Source organism: Myotis yumanensis, unplaced genomic scaffold (genome assembly GCF_028538775.1).
Source record: "Myotis yumanensis isolate MYYU_CA2020_CCGP unplaced genomic scaffold, mMyoYum1.0.hap1 SCAF_3, whole genome shotgun sequence".
NCBI lineage: Eukaryota > Metazoa > Chordata > Mammalia > Chiroptera > Vespertilionidae > Myotis > Myotis yumanensis.
Window position 1 is genome coordinate 110763005 of NW_027223754.1, and position 19694 is coordinate 110782698.

General features: G+C 42.4%; 1 protein-coding gene across 2 annotated transcripts in view; it reads left to right on the plus strand.

Moving 5' to 3' along the window:
• PARP4 (poly(ADP-ribose) polymerase family member 4) overlaps positions 1 to 19694 on the plus strand; it is a 125666-nt gene that overhangs the window by 51121 nt on the left and 54851 nt on the right. For both annotated transcript variants that reach the window (XM_070409358.1, XM_070409357.1), the window contains exons 15-21: positions 130 to 254; positions 2927 to 3058; positions 5164 to 5250; positions 12177 to 12341; positions 13241 to 13287; positions 13443 to 13521; positions 18779 to 18916. In XM_070409358.1, the coding sequence (XP_070265459.1) occupies positions 130 to 254; positions 2927 to 3058; positions 5164 to 5250; positions 12177 to 12341; positions 13241 to 13287; positions 13443 to 13521; positions 18779 to 18916 (773 nt within the window). The remainder of the gene's footprint in view (positions 1 to 129; positions 255 to 2926; positions 3059 to 5163; positions 5251 to 12176; positions 12342 to 13240; positions 13288 to 13442; positions 13522 to 18778; positions 18917 to 19694) is intronic.

A 19694-nucleotide genomic window follows, 5' to 3' on the forward strand; every position in this document is an offset into this window, starting at 1 on the left:
AATGCTGTTTGTCCATTTCTCCTGAAGTATCATGTATGAAGGGGAGGAGAAGGATTAAAAATCAAGATAATAAAAATAGAGAGTTCAAGAATGGTTTTAAAAGGTAACATTAATATTTTTAATGTATAGATTACCAGTTACCAGACACCAAACCTTTCAGCAGCATCAAGGCTGGTCTCCAGGACACCTCTGGGAATTCAGTTCCTCTTGAGGACCTGCACATCAAGGGGAAAATAATAGACTTTGTAGCCCAGGTAAGTGCTTTGTGGTTTTATGATACTTAAGCCAAATGTATGTCAATCATAAATGAGCATTGGATTATAGTTGCATGAACTCAACAAAACATGTACATTTTTCAAATTCATTTATTTACTGAGCACCTACTACATGCTGGGGACTGTTCTAGGCTCTGTGCATACAGCAATAAATAGTATGAAAACTCTGCCCTCACAGAGCATACATTGCATTGGGGGACCAGGCAACAAATGTGATCAATAAATAAAATGCATGCCATGTTAAATGGTGGTAAGTGCTAGAGAAAAAAATCAAAGCAGGTAGGGATGGGAGCTGTACAGGTTAGAAGGATTTCAACTTGGAAGTTGCATGGCCAAGGAAGGCCTCACTGAGATGACATCTAAGCACAGATCTGTAGGAAATGAGGGACTAAAGCCTATGGACTTCTGAGGGGTGCTCATTCCAGGCAGAGGAAGCAGCATGTGCAAAGGTCCTGAGGTAGGAGTGGATCTGATGTAGTCAAGGGACACCAAAGAGTTCCACTGTGGCTGGAGCATAGTGGAAAGGGGAAGCATGGTAGGAAATTGGGTCAGAGAGTTGAGTTGGGGGAAGGCAGCTCACATCAGGACATAGTACATACTATCTTCAACTCTGAGTAAAATGGAAACCTTTCAAAGATGTTTGGCAGAGGATATGATTGAGATCAGACTGGCCACCTTGTTGACAATTGACTGAAGAGGACCAGTTAGAGACATCATAGGTCAGATTCTCTGGAAAACAGACACTTGATGGAGATTTGTTTTCAGGAAGCTTGTTGGGAAGTGCTCTCTGGAGCGACATCTGTAAGAGAACATGGGAGGCAGAACCTGGCAGAAGGAGATGTGGACTGTGACACAGGCATACCAGAGTCCTCAGACAGTTTCAGGGGGAGCTCTGAGATGTTCTGAAATGAGGCAAGCGGCTCAGGCCTTATACCGGCCTACAGGGACCAGTCATTGGGTGTGGCTGCCCCTTGTGGAGGGGTCATTCTCTTGAGTGAGGCAGTTCATCTTTGGAACAGGACATTGCCTGGGGAGGGATACAGCAAGTAACACTCCCTGCAGCCTTGGTCCTGAAGGGGACGTCTGGGGGCATATCACAGTGTCAAATGTAGGTGACTATTGAGTAATTCAGTCAAGGATGATGGTGATTTGGGTCAAAATGTTAGTAGTGGGGGTGGTAAGAAATGATTGGGTCTGGCAAAGGATTAAAGGTAGAACCAGTAAGATTTGCTTATGGATATGGAACATGAGAGAAAGACAGAAGTTGAACATGACATTACATGGACATAGTTTGGCCAGATGTCATGGTGGAGCTCTGAAAGTGCTTAATTTTCTAAAATAATTTATTTTCTAAGAGTTGATCTAACCATTGGCTCCTAACACAGAAGATTACATTGAATAACACTAAAGACCTCTTAGGAGAATAAGAACATCTAAGTCCAGTGTTGTGGTATTGCTGTCATTTCAGAAATTTAATGATTGCTTTAACCTGTGAAAATGGGATGTAGTGGGGTAGGCAGAGCATGCTACCCATATGTATACCAGTTTGCATCTATCTGACCTCTACACTGGCCCCACTCTGATCCATACTGAGGATGCTGATGCTCATGATATGATAAAGCACAAATTTGAACTGATTCTAGGGTTATATTTTTTTCCTAAGATGTAAACAACTGATCATTGTTTAGACTTCGGTGCAAGTATTTTACATTTTAACAAGAGTCAAAGCTTTACATGGAAAGATTGACTTCTAACTTTGGGCAGTTGTTTGAAAGAGATTGGGTGGGAAAGAGTGAAAAGATGTTATGGGTGAATTTGAGATGGTAGAAACCTGGTGCCCCATCCCTTCCCTAACCTGAATTCCTGTCACCAACCTGAATTCCTTCTGGAGTCCAGGTTCTTAACCACTGTGCTGTAATGCAGCTTGGTATGGACTGTAAGAAGCAAAGGATTTGGAGTTTGAAAGGCTTAGCTGTGAATCCTTGCTCATTCCTTTCTAGCACTATAACCTGAGGGAAGTTACTTAACTTCTTTGTGCCTCAGTTTCCTCATATATAAAATGGAAATAATAATATCTGTCAGTGACTATTAGATACAGGTACCCAGGGCATTTTTTTTCATATGTAGTAGATGCAAAACAAATAGTGACTATTTTACAAGGAGAGGTGTGTGTCTTCCATTTGTTACTGTGGATTAGACAACTTGTACCATCTGACATTTCAAACCTCATAAGGCTTATTTCTTAATGAGTTTGTCCAAAAATAAACTCATTATGTAGTAGTGGCTTTTTCACTAGTTTGTGATGAGACAGCTGGGCTAGAGGATGACCTTGAATCTCCAGGCAGAAGCCCAGCAGCACAGATCTTGTGTACTAAATGGCTCACATATTTGACTCTTTTTGGAATGAGTTCAGTGTTTTTGGTTTAGTTATGTAATGGTTTCGTCTGAAGGAGAAAAATTAAGATGTCAAAAATTTGTACAGTATACTAGTTCTCAGTCTTAGTAAAAATACTTTTGTCAATGTTATCTAAAATTACTTTTTGAATGCCTGATCATACAAAGAAGATATGCATAATAGATTTCATTCAGAGTTGTTCTGCAAATGGTTCCATATGGTTTCATCAAGTTTATGGATGTTTTTTCTTCTTTAGGTCATTGTTTTTCAGACGTACACAAATCAGAGCCCTGTATCCATTGAGGCAAAGTATATTTTTCCTTTGGATGATAAGGCAGCCGTATGTGGTTTCCAAGCTTTCATCAATGAGAAACACATAGTGGGAGAGGTAAGGGGAGAAAATGCACTGTGGCTGCTCTTTGGTTCTAACATCAGTTTTCCATTTACCCAAATCTTCTTTATTGGCATCCCTATCGTGTGGGGCTGAGTAGCAGCCTTATAAAACAAAAGTATTCTTTGAAGAACTAAGTACTTATGCAGTTAGCCTCCACTCACAAATCCCTCCTTGATTACCTCATTTCGCTCCTACCTGTCCACTCTTTATTGGTCAGTGCCTTGCAAATTGTTTGCCTGGGCACTTTTTAAAAAGTGTGATTTCATTATCAAAAATTTAAGAGAAGCACATTAGAAAATTGGTGAAGCCCTTATAGATTTTTGCAAAAACCGATCCTCTACATCCTGCTATAAAAGTCAAATTGGGAAAACAAACAAACAAATAAATAAATAGTCAAACTGGGCCGTGCCCTCGGTGCCCCTCCCCCATCTGTCTCTTGCTCCAATAGTGTTTGGACAGGACAGACCCAGGGACACCCCTTCTTCCAGCCTCCAAGCACCCTCCAACCTCTTTTCCAGTCACCACCTTTGGAAACATTTCAGCCATTCTCGGCCTCTGAAACCAGCCTACACCGTGTTTTGAGTTTAACTTCTTATTTATAAGCAACCATGAGCTCCCAAATTCATCAGAATTAGTCTACTGAGGTGGAAGCTGCTGTCAACTGCCTGGTCAACCTGCATTTGTGGGTCTCTTACACCTACCTCTCTCTGGGCTTCTAGTTCGACTCCAACGATGTGGCTCTGGAGGGCATGGGCCACTTCCTCCAGGAGTTGGCTGAGGAGAAGCCTGAGCACACCAAGCGTCTCTTTAAGATCCATAACCAGTGCCTCTACCTCGCCTCTTCCAGGACATGTAGATGCCTTCCCAAGATGAGGGGAATAAAATTCAGGATGCCATGACAGCATGGCCATGGAGAAGAACCAGAACCAGGCCCTTTGCCATGCCCTGGGTTCTAGGTTCTATCTGCACAGACCCTCATATCTGTGACTTCCTGGAGAACCTGGATGAGAAGGTGAAACTCATCAAAAAGATGGGCAGCCATCTGACCAATCTCTGTGGGCTGGCTGGCCCCCAGGCTGGGCTGGACATATATCTCTTCTAAAGGCTCACCCTCAAACATGATTAGGAGCCCTTGCAGCCCAGAGAACTTTGAGGGGCCACTCTGCATCTTCCTGGTGTCTGGCTTCTGCCTGAGTGTCTCCATGAAACCACTAAAATCCCTATAACCACCCTGGAGCCCTCTCCCATGCCTTGGACTAAATGGAAATAATAAAGTTTTTTGCAGGAAAAAAAAAAGTTAAACTCAAGTGAAGGCTATTGTTCTAACTGTAAAGAAAAATTGTAACAAAAGAAGTAACAGTTGATTCATTCTTTTTTTATTGTAAGGATTAGCTCACAGTTGCAGTAGTAACAAACATTTCATTAAATTTAAGATAAGTTCAATTATTATCTTTTTCTTCAAAATAAGTCCTAAACTCTTTTTTTTTTCACTATTGACTTACATATTTTTATCTCAACTTAAAGAGAATTCTCATTAGTTGGCCTTTTCTGATTCAAACTCTTATTAGATAAAGATGATCATTGCCCTGGTCAGTGGTTAGAGCATTGGTCCATCCACCGAAGGGTCAAAGGTTTGGTTCCCACCCAAAGGCACTTGCCTGGGTTGCAGGTTCAATCCCTGGCCCCGGTCAGGGCACATGTGGGATGCAGCCAATTGGTGTGTCTCCCTCACATCTATGTTTCTCTCTCTCCTCCTCCTCCTTCTCCTCCTCCTCCTCTACCACCTCCTCCTTCTCCTCCTTCTTCTCCTTCTCCTCCTCCCCTTCTTCCTCCTCCCTCCTCTTTCCCTCTCTTCTTTTCTCCCTCTCTCCCTCCCTTCTACTCTTTCTAAAAATCAATGAAAAATATCCTTGGGTGAGGATTAACAAAACAAACAAACAAAAAAGAATGATCATTGATGATCATTTTATATATTTCCCTTCATCTTAGACAAACACTTCGTTTTCTCTTTTTGCATAGGTTTTAATGATGAAGTTTTCCTTAGTAAAGTCTGAAATCACTATTCATATTATGACTGGTATAAAAATAATCTTTTCCAGATCAAAGAGAAGGAGGCTGCCCACCGAGAATACCGAGAAGCCATCAGTCAAGGCCATGGCGCTTACCTGATGGACCAGGATGCACCTGTAAGGCTGGACATTCATCCATTAGTCTAGCACATTTACTAGAAAGGGAAAAGGAGTTGAAAAATTATTTGAAATATAAAATTCATACTAGAAACTAGGATAATTTAAATTATTTTGGCTCTACACTTTCAGATACTATTAGCAAGGGGAGGTCAAGCTGATCATACCCATTGGGCTTATCTAAATAATGTAACCAAACAAATAAGAGCCATCTCTGTCATTGGGAACTGAGTTTCCCAGAAATGACAACAAAAAGAAAACATTTGAGATACATAATTTTCACCTTCTGATAAAAGAGTGTAATATAGCTCTGGCCAGTGCAGGTCAGTTGGTTGGGTGGCATCCTGTGTACTGTAAGGCTGTGGGTTTGATCCCTGGTCAGGGCACATTCACAAATCAGCCAATGAATGCATAAATAAGTGGAACAACAAATCGATGTTTCTCTCTCTCTCTATCTCTCTCCCTTCCTCTCTTTCTAAAATTAATAATAAATCCTGGTTGGCATAGCTCAGTGGTTGGCCGGGAGGGCACATGCCCAGGTTGGGGTTTTGATCCCCAGGAGGGGCTTGTAGGGGGCAGCCAGTTGATGATTCTCTCTCATCAATGATGTTTCTATCTCTCCCTCTCCCTTCCTCTCTGAAATCAATTAAATATATATTTTTAAAAATAATAATTTTAAAAGTGTGTAATATATTTACGTGTTTCCTAGAACTAAGCTCACCTAGCAATTTATTCTATTTTCATCAAATCATAACCCAGGGAGGCATTTCTGCAGGATCCTGAGATATGTCCAGGTTCTGTTCTTTCTGATTATTTGCTTTCATAGGAATTAAATATGGAGAATCTGGAAGAAGGAACAGCTATCATGTCCACTGGGTTTCTTTTCCTATATATAAAATGTTTTCAATGTGTCTCTGTAGATACTAGATTGCAAGCAGTCAGCTTCTAACTAGTGTCTCTTGAGTAGATATTTAGTTGTTTTTAAAGATAGGCCATAGGTTTCAGGTATCACTTCTGAGTATTGCAGATTGCCATAGTATTGTGAAAATTTGATGTTTAGTTATTAAGATTAAAATAGATTTAAGGAATAAATTATTACTTTTGACATCTAAGATTTCCATTTGCAGAATGGGGAGTAAGCAAGGAAGAGGTAATTGTTAACCAGTTACAGTCCCCTTGCTGAAGTGCATGTATAAAAAAAAGCCTGGCTTCTTTTGACAGACTGCCACTGAACAGTGTGGGGTTATTGTCACAAATGGATTGGTCTGCATGTTTCCTCCTTGATGCTAACGTATTTCCCCAGGAATATGACCCACAAAACAAAAAGTTTTCACAAAGGATATTACCTTTGGGTAAAGTCTAGAGAGAACCATTGCTAACCCAAGCCTTTGGGTACCCTAGAATGTATTTTGCCATCCAGTGACTATAATGTTCTCATCCTATATTACATTAGTAACATAATAATATATAACATATAAATATTATAAGTTATTATACAGTTTACCCTTCAACAACATGGGTTTGAACTGCACAGGTCCACTTATACATGGGTTTTTTTAGTAAATATATTGAAAAAATTTGGGAGGCTGTGACAATTTGAAAAAACTCACAGGTGAACCATGTAGCCTAGAATCATAGAAAAAAGAAAAGAAAAAGTTAGGTATATCATCCTATATAATAAAGGGGTAATATGCAAATAGACCAAATGGCAGAAAAACCGAACAACCAATCAAAGCATATATGCTAATGGTATGCTAAGGCTGCTCAACTGCTTGCTATGATGTGCACTGACCACCAGGGGGCAGATAGTTGACTGGTCGACCAGTTGCTATGACATGCACTGACCACCAGGGGGCAGATGCTCTGACCGGTAGGTTAGCTTGCTGCTGTGGTCTGGCCGATTGGGACTGAGCAAGATGGGCTGGACACACTCTGGAGCCCTCCTGCTGTCCCTCCCCAGCCTGATCGTGCGCTGGTGGGTCCCTCAGCCTGGCCTGTGTCCTCTCACAATCCAGGACCCTTTGGAGGATGTCGGAGAGCTGGTTTCAGCCCAATCCCGCAGGCAGCTCCCCTTGGGAGGGCACCAGATGCAGGACTTATGGCTGGTGAGCGCTGCTGCGACAGCGTGAGCCTCTCCCGATTGGGACTGATTGGCCGCGAGCCCGTGGCAGGCACAAGGGGGCCGGGATGAGTGGGAACGGCAGTTAGGAGCTGCAGGTGGCATTGGACTGCGGGTTTTGGCCCAATCCCTGCAGGATTGACCCAGAGGGACCCCACCCATGCATGAATTTGTGCACCAGGCCTCTAGTGAATGTATAAAATATATGTAGGTAAGGAAGAGAAGTGAGTGAACACCAGGATTTACGGAAGAAGTGACAGCAGGCTAACTCTACTGTTTTGTGCAAATGCCTTCGGGTTTATGATGAGGACTGCCCTTAGCTATAAAGTTGCTTACCCCTGAACCTTGAAGGGAAAAGATAAAAATCAACTGCCAGTTTTTGGTTTTACAACAGGAAAAAAAAAGCCTGGATAATGAGGACGCTTTTTCTGGATTAGTTTCATCACTTTGTCCCTGAAGTCAGGGAAGTACCTTGCTTCAGCGACAAGGGGCTACCTTTTAAAGTCCTTTTGACATTGGACATTGCCCTTGGCCACCCAGAACCCCAAGTGTTCAACAGGTGTCAAAGTGGTCTACTTTCCCCAAACACAAGTCTCTAAGTCATCAGGAGACATAAGTACCTTTAAGGCTCATTACACATAGTCTCTATGGAAAGGATTGTCAATGTTATGGAAGAGAACCCTAATAACCACAACATCACAGAAATCTGGAAGGATTACACCACTGAAGATGCATCATTGTTATGGAGAATGCAGTGAAAGCCATCAAGCCAGAAGCAATAAATGCCTGCTGGAGAAAACTGTGTCCATATGCTGTGTGGGACTTCACAAGATGTACAACAGAGCCATTCAAGGAAATCATGGAAGATTGTGGGCATGGCAAAATAAGGTGGGTGGTGCCCAGCCAGATGGACTCAGTTGGTTGAGTGTTGTCTTATGCACCGAAAGGTTGCCGGTTTGATCCCCAGTTGGGGAGTGTACGGAAGGCAGCCAATAGATGTTTCTCTCTCATATCAATGTTTCTCTCTTCCACTTCCTCTCTCTAAGTAGGGTTCCAATTATTCGTTGAGTATTTTTTACTTCTTTTATGACATGGATCCTTCTATGATGCAGGCACTGAAACTAAAGCCACAGTAGAAGAAGGATTACAAAAAAAAGTGGGTGGTGAAGGGTCTCAAGATACAGATCTGGAAGAGTTGAATAGCTAATAGACACCACACCAGAGGAATTAACAGAAGACGACTTGATGGAGATGAGTGCTTCGGAACCAGAGCCAGATGATGAGGAAGAAGACATAGAAGAAGCATTGCCAAAAAACAAAGTGAAATTAGACAGTCTGGCAGAAGGGTTCCAATTATTCATGAGTGCTTTTTTTTAAGTATGTTTTATTGATATTTTTTACAGAGAGGAAGGGAAAGGGATAGAGAGTTAGAAACATCAATGAGAGAGAAACATCGATCAGCTGCCTCCTGCACACCCCCTGCTGGGGATATGCTCGCAACCCAGGTACATGCCCTTGACCGGAATCGAACCTGGGACCTTTCAGTCCGCAGGCCGACACTCTATCCACTGAGCCAAACCGGTTAGGGCATCATGAGTGCTTTTGACTTCTTTTATGACATAGATGCTTCTATGATACAGGCACTGAAACTAAAGCAACAGTAGAAGGATTGGTACTGTATGGAAACAATTTTAGTGAAATAAAAAAAACATGACTTAAACTTACAATATCAATAAATACTATATAGTACTATATTATATAATTTCTTCTTATGATTTTCTTAACATTTTCTTTTCTATAGCTTACTTTATTGTAAGAATATAGTGTATCATAGGTATAACATGCAAAATAACTGTTTATGTTTTCACTAGGGGCCCAGTGCATGAATTCGTGCAACTTGAAAGGAACTGTGGGCCGCCAGGCTGCAGTGGGCACAGGTGTGGGTCTCAGCCCATCCTCTGCACCCTCACCTGGCTCCTCCTGCCAAGGCTCCCAGTCCCCTGTCTGCTGACAGCCTCGCTCCCGCCGCTTCTCCCACATGCTGAAGGCGCCGGCCCCACTTGCACCCGGTGATGGTGCTGAGTGATTGGGGCCAGCACCAGCAGCAAGGCGCGAGCAGGGCCAGTGCTATCAGTGGGTGAGAGTGGCAGCTGCTGCCCCAATCACCCCTCAGGAGCAGGGGTAGGTGGAGAAGCCCTCAGGGACAATCAGGACTGGCAGGGCTGCTCACACCAGCTGATGGCGCCAAGCTATCGGGACCGGCGCTGGGCAATGGCAGCGGGTGCGAATGGCAGCTCCAGTGCCTGTTGTGGGTGCAAGCAGGTCCAGTGCCAGCAGCAGTTGTGAGCAGCAGCTCCGGCACCAGCAGCAGGTGCAAGTGGGGCCAGTGCCAGCAGCAGGTGCGAGTGCCCAGCGGGACCACGGCGCCCCGGGAGCAAAGTATTTTCAGTAACCACTAGAGGCTCGCCTGATGACAGCGACTGGCACCCCACCTTGGTCTGGCACCCCTGCTCACCTGCTCCACCATCCTGCCGTGGCCAATGCCTGACATGTTCTGTGCGTGCCCCCTGGTGGTCAGCACACATCATAGCAACCGGTTGTTCAGTTGTTTCGCCATTCAGTCTATTTGCATATTAGGGTTTTATTTATATAGATTATTAGAACAGTAGTTAAGTTTTGTGGGAGTCAAAAGTTATATATGGATTTCTTTTACTGCATGTGAGTTCAGTGCCTCTAATCTCAACATTGTTTAAGGGTCAACTGTATGTGTATTATTATGTGTTAAATCTATAATAATAAAAGGGTAATATGCTAATTAGACCAGATGTCTTCTAGACATCATTCTGGATGTCCTTCCTGACGAAGCCGGGGCCAGAGGGAAGCCAGCCCGGGTCCCGGGTGCCTGCAGGCAGCCCAATGGAAGCCAGCCTTGATCCCGGGTGCCTGCCAGCGGCCAGAGGAGGGAAGCCCAGTCCCAGGTGCTGGAGGGAAGCTGGTGCCGGCAGCCGGGGGAAGGAAGGCCTACTCTTGCACGAATTTTCGTGCATTGGGCCTCTAGTATGTTATATAAATACAGGGTGGGGAAAAAGTAGGTTTACAGTTGTGAGTACATGAAACAGTTTATTCTTGTATTATTTATTGCTTTAATTTTTATATAAACAACTGTAAATCTACTTCTGCCCCACTCTGTATATATTATTTATTTGTTAGTATATAATAAGTACAATAACAAATATATAATGTATACTTGTTATAAATATATAATATTATATGGGATGTTGTATATAATATTATATGGACAATATAATATAGGAATATACATGATATATTATATATACAGTGTTTCCAAGTATCAGAAGGATATTATTTTATGTGTCTATATGATTTTATAGGCTATCTAACTTGTTATAATGGAAGTGACATCTTTCATCCTTTTATATCCTGCACAGAAGCAGCATTGCAACCCCACATGATTAAGTGTCAGTCTCTCAAATGAACCTCAGGCTTTTATACACTTCCTTTAAGAGCAAATAGTATGAATACTTTCAACAATAAAGATTTTTTTTTAAAAAAGCAAACAGTATGGTGATTACTAGAGAGAAGGGGATGAAGGTGGGTAGAAAAAGGTAAAAGAGGTCAAATATATGGTGATGGAAGGAGACTTGAGTTTGTGTGATGAACATACAATGCAGTATTCAGATGATGTATTACTGAATTGTACACCTGAAACATGTAATCTATTAACCAGTGTCACCCCAATGAATTTAGTAAAATTTTTAAAAAATGAGCACTATTGAATAATAATCATCTCTTCATTGTTTATCCCCATCCTGCAAGTAGGTATAGTAGGTATCCTTGATGCCAAAATTAATAATCCATCCCTTAAATCTGTCTAATTATTAATGTTATACACTCCTCATCTAAACATGTTCCATTTTCATGGCAACATGGTCAAGTAGAATGGAGGATATGGTTGGGAGGTTAAGAGGTTCTCTGTGTATCAGAAAAAAATACATCTAGCCATAAATAGTCATGAGGTTGTCTTTATGCAGTGATTATCGATATTCCATTGAAAGAAAGTGAAATACCTCTCTCTAAAAAATAAAGTGATAAATTTACTATAGGGGAAAAGAATTATGTGAAGGCCAAACTCAGTGTAAACTGCTCTGGTTCTACAGCCGCTGGTGGAACTGGTATTGGAGGCTGAGGAGGTCAGAGAGGCCTCCATAGCTCTTTCAGGAAGGGCAGCATGGAGGGGGTCCCTGCTCAGAGCCATGCATGTGGGGCCTCTGGGGTGGAGAGGCTACTGGGTGATGTTCCCTAGTACAGACAGGTCCTGCTGCCAAGGGACCTCCTCTCCCTGTGCTCCTTTCAGACATCACCCCGTCCCACCACTGGGGAGTGGCTTTAAGAATCCCCATTTAGCCCTGGCTGGTTTGGCTCAGTGGATAGAGCATCAGCCTGTGGACTGAAAGGTCCTGGGTTCGATTCCAGTCAAGGGCACGTGTCTGTCTTGTGGCTCGATCCCCGGTTGGGGGTGTGCAGGAGGCAGCCGATCAATGACTCTCTCTCATCATTGATGTTTCTATCTCTCTCTCCCTCTCCCTTCCTCTCTGATATCAATAAATATATATTTTTAAAAAAGAGTCCCCATTTACACCACCAGTGCTTGGCTTGTAGGCTCTATTCTTGTTTTCTGAGGAAGAATCTAGCAGGTTGAAATTCTAGTAGTTCATGTAATAGGGTTAACTAGCATAGAGTGGATATGCATTTGAGTCACAAGCTAAGTAATGTATTTCTGTCTCAGGATGTCTTTACTGTAAGTGTTGGAAACTTACCCCCCAAGGCTAAGGTTCTTATCAAAATAACCTACATCACGGAACTCAGCATCCAAGGTACTGTGGCCGTCTTCTTCATGCCCGCCACCGTCGCACCCTGGCAACAGGACAAAGCTTTGAACGAAAACACCCAGGTTCGTGTGCTTAAGATAAGATTTAAAGAACCCTTTGTGTGTGTGTGTGTGTGTGTGTGTGTATGTGTGTGTGATTTATGCATAAGGAGTAAAAAATGCATATAATGCAAAGTTTCCATATAATGTTTGTAAAACAAAAAGAATAAAGACAAATATGCATAATGGGCATATTTTTATTCTGTTTAGTCACTTTAAAAAGTTCGTGTCTATGTTATATGTTCATCGTTAAGAATTCAGAGAAGCCCACAGTATACAAATAAGCCAAAGAGGAAAAGTGTTTTTGTTTTTTTGGTTAATCCTCACCCAAGGATATTTTTCCATTGATTTTTAGAGAGAGTAGAAGAGAGAGGGAAAGACAGACAGAAACATCGATGGTGAGAGAAACACATTGATTGGTTGCGTCCTGTAGGAGCCCTGACCAGGACCCGGGCCAGGGAGGAGCCTGCAACCAAGTATGTGCCCTTGACTGGAATTGAACCTGGGACCCTTTGGTTCACAAGCCAACACGCTATCCACTGAGCCAAACAAGCTAGGACAAAGAGGAAAATTCAAACCATCCTTAATTCCATCGCCAGACATAGTAGCCCAAAGCTACTGGTTGACACTTTGGTTTATATCTATTCAGACTTCCTACTCTGTGTGTATTTATAAATTGTGTGTATATGTACATGCGTGTTTGTGTGTATATATAGTTGGAAAGGTCATAAATTTTTCTGATTATCAGTTACCTTTTAGAACTCACTGTCATTCCATGAACAAATGGTCAATGTCTCCCTGCTGCAAAGTGAGACCAGGTCTCATTGCTGCTGTAGGTTGTGGCCTTGGTGACATTACATTCAGTTGAGTCTTACTATAAAACTTGATACTTATACATATGTGTGTGTGTGTGTTTTTAACAGGATACAGTGGAGAAGATTTGTATAAAGGAAATAGGAACACAGCAAAGGTTAGTACCTAAAATATAAAACCTGACAATTAATCATACAATGGGCATTTGTTTTTTTATGGCTTAAATTTTCATTTAAAATTATGTAAAACAAACACAGGTAGCTGTTTAATATTAAGATATTAGACTAAGACAACTTTCTTTGTTTTTGGTAGCTTCTCTCTGAGTATGTCTATTGAGATGCCATATGTGATTGAATTCATTTCTAGTGATACACATGAACTGAAAAAAAAGGTTAGTAAATCTTTGCTTTATTTCTTAAGGGCTCTTATTTTAACACTAGAGGCCTGGTGCACAAAAATTTGTGCACTGGCAGGGTGGGGGATGTCCCTCAGCCCCACTTCTGCCCTCTCACAGTCTGGGACCCCTTGGGGGATAACGACCTGCTGGCTTAGGCCCGCTTCTGGGTGGCAGAGGGCAGGCCCAATCCCTAGGTGCAGCCCCTGGTCAGGCTCAGAGCAGGGTCGATTGGGGAGTTGGGGTGCCGCCCTCTGTCATGCACAGAGCAGGGCTGATGGGGGGAGGGGGTTGCGGTGCCGCCCCCTGTCACACACAGAGCCTCGGATCAGGGGGTTGGGGTGCTGCCCCCTGTCACGCACAGAGCCGGCTGATCAGGGGGTTGGGCGCCGTCTCCTGTCACACACAGAGCAGGGCCGATCTGGGGGTTGGGGAGCTCCCCCCTTTCACGCACAGAGTAGGGCTGATCCGGGAGTTGGGGCGCTGCCCCCTGACACGCTCAGGGCAGGGCCGATCAGGGGTTGGGGTGCTGCCCCCTGTCACCCACAGAGCAGGGCCGACCAGTGGGTTGAAGTGCCGCCCCCTGTCATGCACAGAGCAGGGCAGATCGGGGGTTGGGGTGCCACCCCCTGTCACCCACAGAGCAGGGCCGATCTGTGGGTTGCGGCACCGCCCCTGTCACGCTGCTCCAGGGGCCTGGAGGCCTCGCAGCTCCGCTGAACCCGGTGCCGGGAGGTCTCGCGGCTCTGCTGATCCCGGGCGGTGAGGCCTCGCAGCTCAGCAGCTTCGGGGCTGTTTGGCTTCACTCCACCGCTTGGAGCCTGCGTATGCAAATTAACTGCCATCTTTGTTGGCGGTTAATTTGCATATCACCCTGATTAGCCAATGGGAAGCATAGCAGAGGTACGGTTAATTACCCTTTTTGTCTTTTATTAGATAGGATTAATTTTATGTTATAAAAGAAGACATGCACAAGGTCTAAAAAGTGAAATGATACTAAAGACAGCTTCTTAAAAGCAGCAGCAGTCCCAAGACAGTGAACTACTTTCATATTTTAGCTCTTTCCTGGTGGCCTCCAAGGTTTTAAGTAAAATGTTTTTTGCTGCTTGTTCTTGATTCATCTGTTTCAGAAAATTTTTTTTTGACTTCTTGTTATGGTATATGAAAATTTAAGTCCCTTACCTCTGCACTCCCCTCACACTCCACTTTTTCTCTCCCCTTCATTCCTAAAGTTATATTACAATGTTTGGTTAAATCAAGTCAATGTTACATTATTATGACTGTTAAATGATGTTCACTATTGAACCAAGAAATGTATTATGATTATATATTCTTTTGTTTTTACCTTTTTTTAAAATATATATATTTTTTTTATTGATTTTTTACAGAGAAGAAGGGAGAGGGATAGAGAGTTAGAAACATCGATGAGAGACATCGATCAGCTGCCTCCTGCACACCCCCTACTGGGGATGTGCCCACAACCAAGGTACATGCCCTTGACCAGAATCGAACCTGGGACCCTTCAGTCCGCAGGCTGACGCTCTATCCACTAAGCCAAACCGGTTTGGCTGTTTTTACCTTTTTATGTAGTATTTTCCTGGGGAAAATTGCGTTTTTCATTTGCTTACAAACGTCTAGGACAATTCTTCACATATGCTAACACATAGATTAAAACTCCTCTTGAATGCTTCAGAGAATCCATTAATTTATGTCCCCTCTGACAGACACCCTGCCTCTTCTCTTCACTCCATCCAGCTTGGCTACTGTGGGACAGCTGTTATCAGAGGGCCTCCCTTGACTCTTCATTTTTGTAGGGGTTTTATCTTTATCCCCTTTCTTGTTCTGTTCTCTCTATTTGGCAGAATACAACCTCATTTCCTTCCTGAGTAAGAGGGATGGGCAGCAGTTACTATCTTTCTCTCCTTCTCCCTTCCTCTCTGAAATCAATAAAAATATATTTTTTTTAAAAAGAGAAGAATGGGGGACCCTTTCCCCCTCCCCACATGGGGAGGGGGTGCTTGTTCTTTAATAAATCTTCACCTTTGCTATAAGAGAGAGAGAGAGAGAGAGAGAGAGAGAGAGAGAGAGAGAAGGATGGGCAGCAATGTCAGAAGATATCCTTATTCCATGTGCTGCTCTTGGTGAGGTGCTTAATCCTGGTTGGAAATCATCTTCTCTTAGAATATTGAAAACATTGTCTTCTAGCTTCTAATGTTACTTTTGAGAAGTTAAATGATATTTTTATCTCCCGTTCTTTGCCTGTAGTCTGTTATGTTGGGTTTTGTTTTTGTTTTTAATTCTGCAAGAATTTCTGATCTTTTTATCTCTGGTATTCTGAAATTCCACAATAATGTGATATTCATTCATTGTATGTAACTCATGGACTTGAGTTCTGGGAAAATTTTTTATAGTTTTAAAAAGTAAGTTGGTCCTCTCTCTTTCACCATTCTGCAATACCGTTCAGTCAGATGTCCCCTGGATTGAGACCCTTATTTTCTTAGGTTTATCTCCTATTGCCCATTTTATTGTCTTTTTGGGTTTTTTTCTGGATGATTTTTCTAAATTCAACTGAAATGTTTATTTTAGTTCTCAAAAATTTTTGTTTGTAGGAGCTCCTCTGTATTTATTTCTCTTATAGAATTTTTTGTGTTTCACAGATACATTATCATCTCTTTCATCTCTCTGAAAGCATTTATAACTTTTTTTTTCCCTGCTATTTTCTGTGTTGTGTCTCCTTGCTTTTAGTTCCTTCTGGCTTTTTGTTTGTTTGGTCTACATATGTCAGGTTAGAGCAGGGGTGGGGAACCTTTTTTCTGCCAAGGGCCATTTGGATGGTTACAACATCATTCGCAGACCGTACAAAATTATCCACTTAAAAATTAGCCTGCTATATTTGGTCAAATATTTAATTAACTCACTCCTGATGCGTTGGCAGGGCCAGACCAAATGAGTTCTCAGGCCTTATATGGCCCATGGACTGGACATTCCCCACCCCTGGGTTAGAGGCTTTTCCTCAAATGTCTGGATGACTTGTCTGTGTTCATCTTTAATTGAGACATGAGAAAGCCAGTTAGATGCTCTGAGGTGAGTGGGGTGAGTGTACCAAAGGCCTGCACCAAAGGCCACTGGCAGGTGTTTAGTGGTGAGTATTGTGATGGTGTTTTAGCCATTTCTGTGGTTATTCAGAACACCTCTAAGATGTTTATAAAGTATGACAGGGAGGGCAACTAAGGATCCTATGTTTTGGGATGCTGCCTCTCACTTCAGTGCAGTTTGCAGCCCTGTATTCCTATGCTCCATTATGTCTAGGATACCCAGGTCTGGATTCCATTTGGTTGAATTTCTCTGAGTAATAAATCTCTAATTTTCTTTAGTGAGAGAATAGGGTGCTATTTCTTGGTGCCAGCTACTTGATTTCTTAGGGTAGGGAGAGGGCCTGAAGGTTCAACAGTTTAGCACATAGTGTGTTCATGACCGCTGGTTCCTGCAGTCCCTCACCTGTGTGTAAGCTGCCCCAGGTTGCTGCAGGACCACTGAGTCCACTGCTGAGGCCATGCCCTTCCATGTCATGGAAGATGATTTCCAACACAGGATTAAGTACCTAACCAAGGGATCAAGAGCAGCATGTAGAATAAGTATATTTTCAGATATTGCTGCCCATCACTCTTACTCAGTGGTCGCTTCCTCCACTTTGGCTAGGTCACTTACTATGCCACTATCGATTTTCCATCCTCTTAAATGTATTGACATCGCTTGTCTGCTATTATCTTTGCTCTTGTTCTCAATATCCCTTTTAATGTAGGGAATTTTAGGATTTTGCATTAGGAATGGAGGTAACCACATAGATATAATCCATCCTGAAGAAGTCCTTGGCATCAGATAGCTTTTGCTGTACAACAAACACAAATAAACTTTGTGTTTTAACACCACAAGCATGTGTTATTTCTCATAGTTTGTGGGATGGCTGGGCAGTTCTCTGCTGGACTGGCTTCCCTGGAACAAGATGGTCTAGAATGGTCTCACACACATACCTGGCCTGGTGTCAGCTGGCGTGATAGCCATGTGTCTCTTGTCATCCAGCAGGTGAGCTCAGGTTCGTTTATATAGTAACAGAAGATTTCACAGTAGCAACAAAAGAGGGCAGGCTACGTAGCACAAACAACACTTTTCAAGCCTCTGTCTGCCTCATGTATGCTGATATCCCACTGGCCAAAGCAAGTCACATGGCGAGCTCTAGACCCTAGGGCAGAGGAAGAGCTTCTGACAGGAGGAGCTGCAAATCACATTACAAAGGGGCAAGCGCACCACAATGGAAAGACTTTGTGACCATTATAAGTTACCACATTGCTTTTATGACTTTAAATCTTAACATCTACATTTTTAAAGTGATTTTTAAAATTGTTTATTGATGTTTAGGAAGAGAGGAAAGGAAAGAGAAAGAGAAACATTGATGTGAGAACACAATATCAATTGATTGCCTCCTGCACACTCCCTACAAGGGATCAAGTCTGAAACCTGGGCATGTACCCTTGACCAGAATCAAGCCTGCAACCTCCTGGTGCATAGGATGACACCCAACCAACTGAGCCACACTGGCCAAGGCTTAAAGTAATTTTATATTGGCCCTGGCTGGGTAGCTCAGTTGGTTAGAGCATCATCCTGATATGCTAAGGTTGTGGATTTGATCTCCGTTCAGGGCACATACAAGAAGCAACTAATGAATGCATAAATAAGTGGAACAACAAATAGATGTTTCTCTCTCTCTCTCTCTCTCTCTCTCTTACTGCCCCCATTTCCCTCTCTCTCAAATCAATAAATAAAAATATTTTTAAAAGTTTAAAGGGATTTTATATTTATAAAAAAATATTTTTAAAAGAAGATATAATTCTAAGATTTCTGTTGAATTTTTCATTTTGCTATTCTAAGTTATGACCGTCTGATATACTTTCTGTTCTCTCCAGAGAAGTCTAACTGAATTCACAAATCTATCATCTTTGGATCCAGGGTTTGAGATTGTTTCAAGCTTACCTAAATTTGACTATTTATATAAACTTTAGAATATCAGGAGGATAAATGATAAGATAATGGTCACACTTCTAAAACCTACAGTTCATAATTTTGGAATTTGTTATTACATTGTTGATTCTTAGTGGAGTTGTATAACTTGTGCAAGGCTTTGCTACTTGACAGAGAAATGCATATTGATACTATAGTATTATTCCATTACTCACGTTGTTGTCATGGCTGTTTGCAGGTTACAGACTGCAAAGCTGTGATTAGCACTGTGGACGGGAGCTCCTTAGACAGCAGTGGATTTTCTCTCCACGTCGGTTTGTCTGATGCATATCTCCCAAGAATGTGGGTTGAAAAACATCCAGAAAAAGAAAGCGAGGTATAGTCCTTTTTACTTAAAACTATTGAAAAAATATTTCAGAATAAATTATTTAAACTTGTAAATTATTGCTAGTCTTGAAAACTAACATTACTAAATGAGCTCTCCCTACCCCAAGATTCTGCAACTAAAAATACTGATGATATCAAGCATGACAAACATCTGAGGTTTTGACCAAAACCCCCATGTGGCTTAGTTCCTTGTAAAGATTGTAATTTTTACCTTAATCCCCAACAAAAGGAAAATCTGCCTTCACATATTACACTGATTTGCCTGTATAGTTTTTATAGCTTTTAAACATTGATACTGTAAAAACAAATACAAAATTATTTATGGTCATACAATCATTTTGTATGGCTGAGATGAAGAATCTCTTCTTATTAAAATAAAATTTGAAAGTGACATCAGCAAGATGGTTGAATAAGACGTCCTTGCATGTATTTCCCCATCAAAAATAATTTGGCATCTATCCGCCCACCCATCCTGCCTGTGTGAAAGGCTTGAGATCCAGGTAGGAGATTGTGAAATCCCAGTGCAGTCCCAGACCTGAGAAGAGTCATTTTGCACCCGGGTGGCCCCACCCAGGTAGCTGACTCACTGACCGTGGTCCTAGTTGATGAAATAAAAGAAGCTTCATATCCCTGAGAAACTAGCTATGGCCTGGCTTGGACCTGTCATCAGCACCCTCTGCTATGGGACCCAGGGGAAGTCAGGTCCATCTGTGCATCAGGTAATAGGCATATAAGACTTGGTCCCAGCTGTGGACCCTAATGTGGCC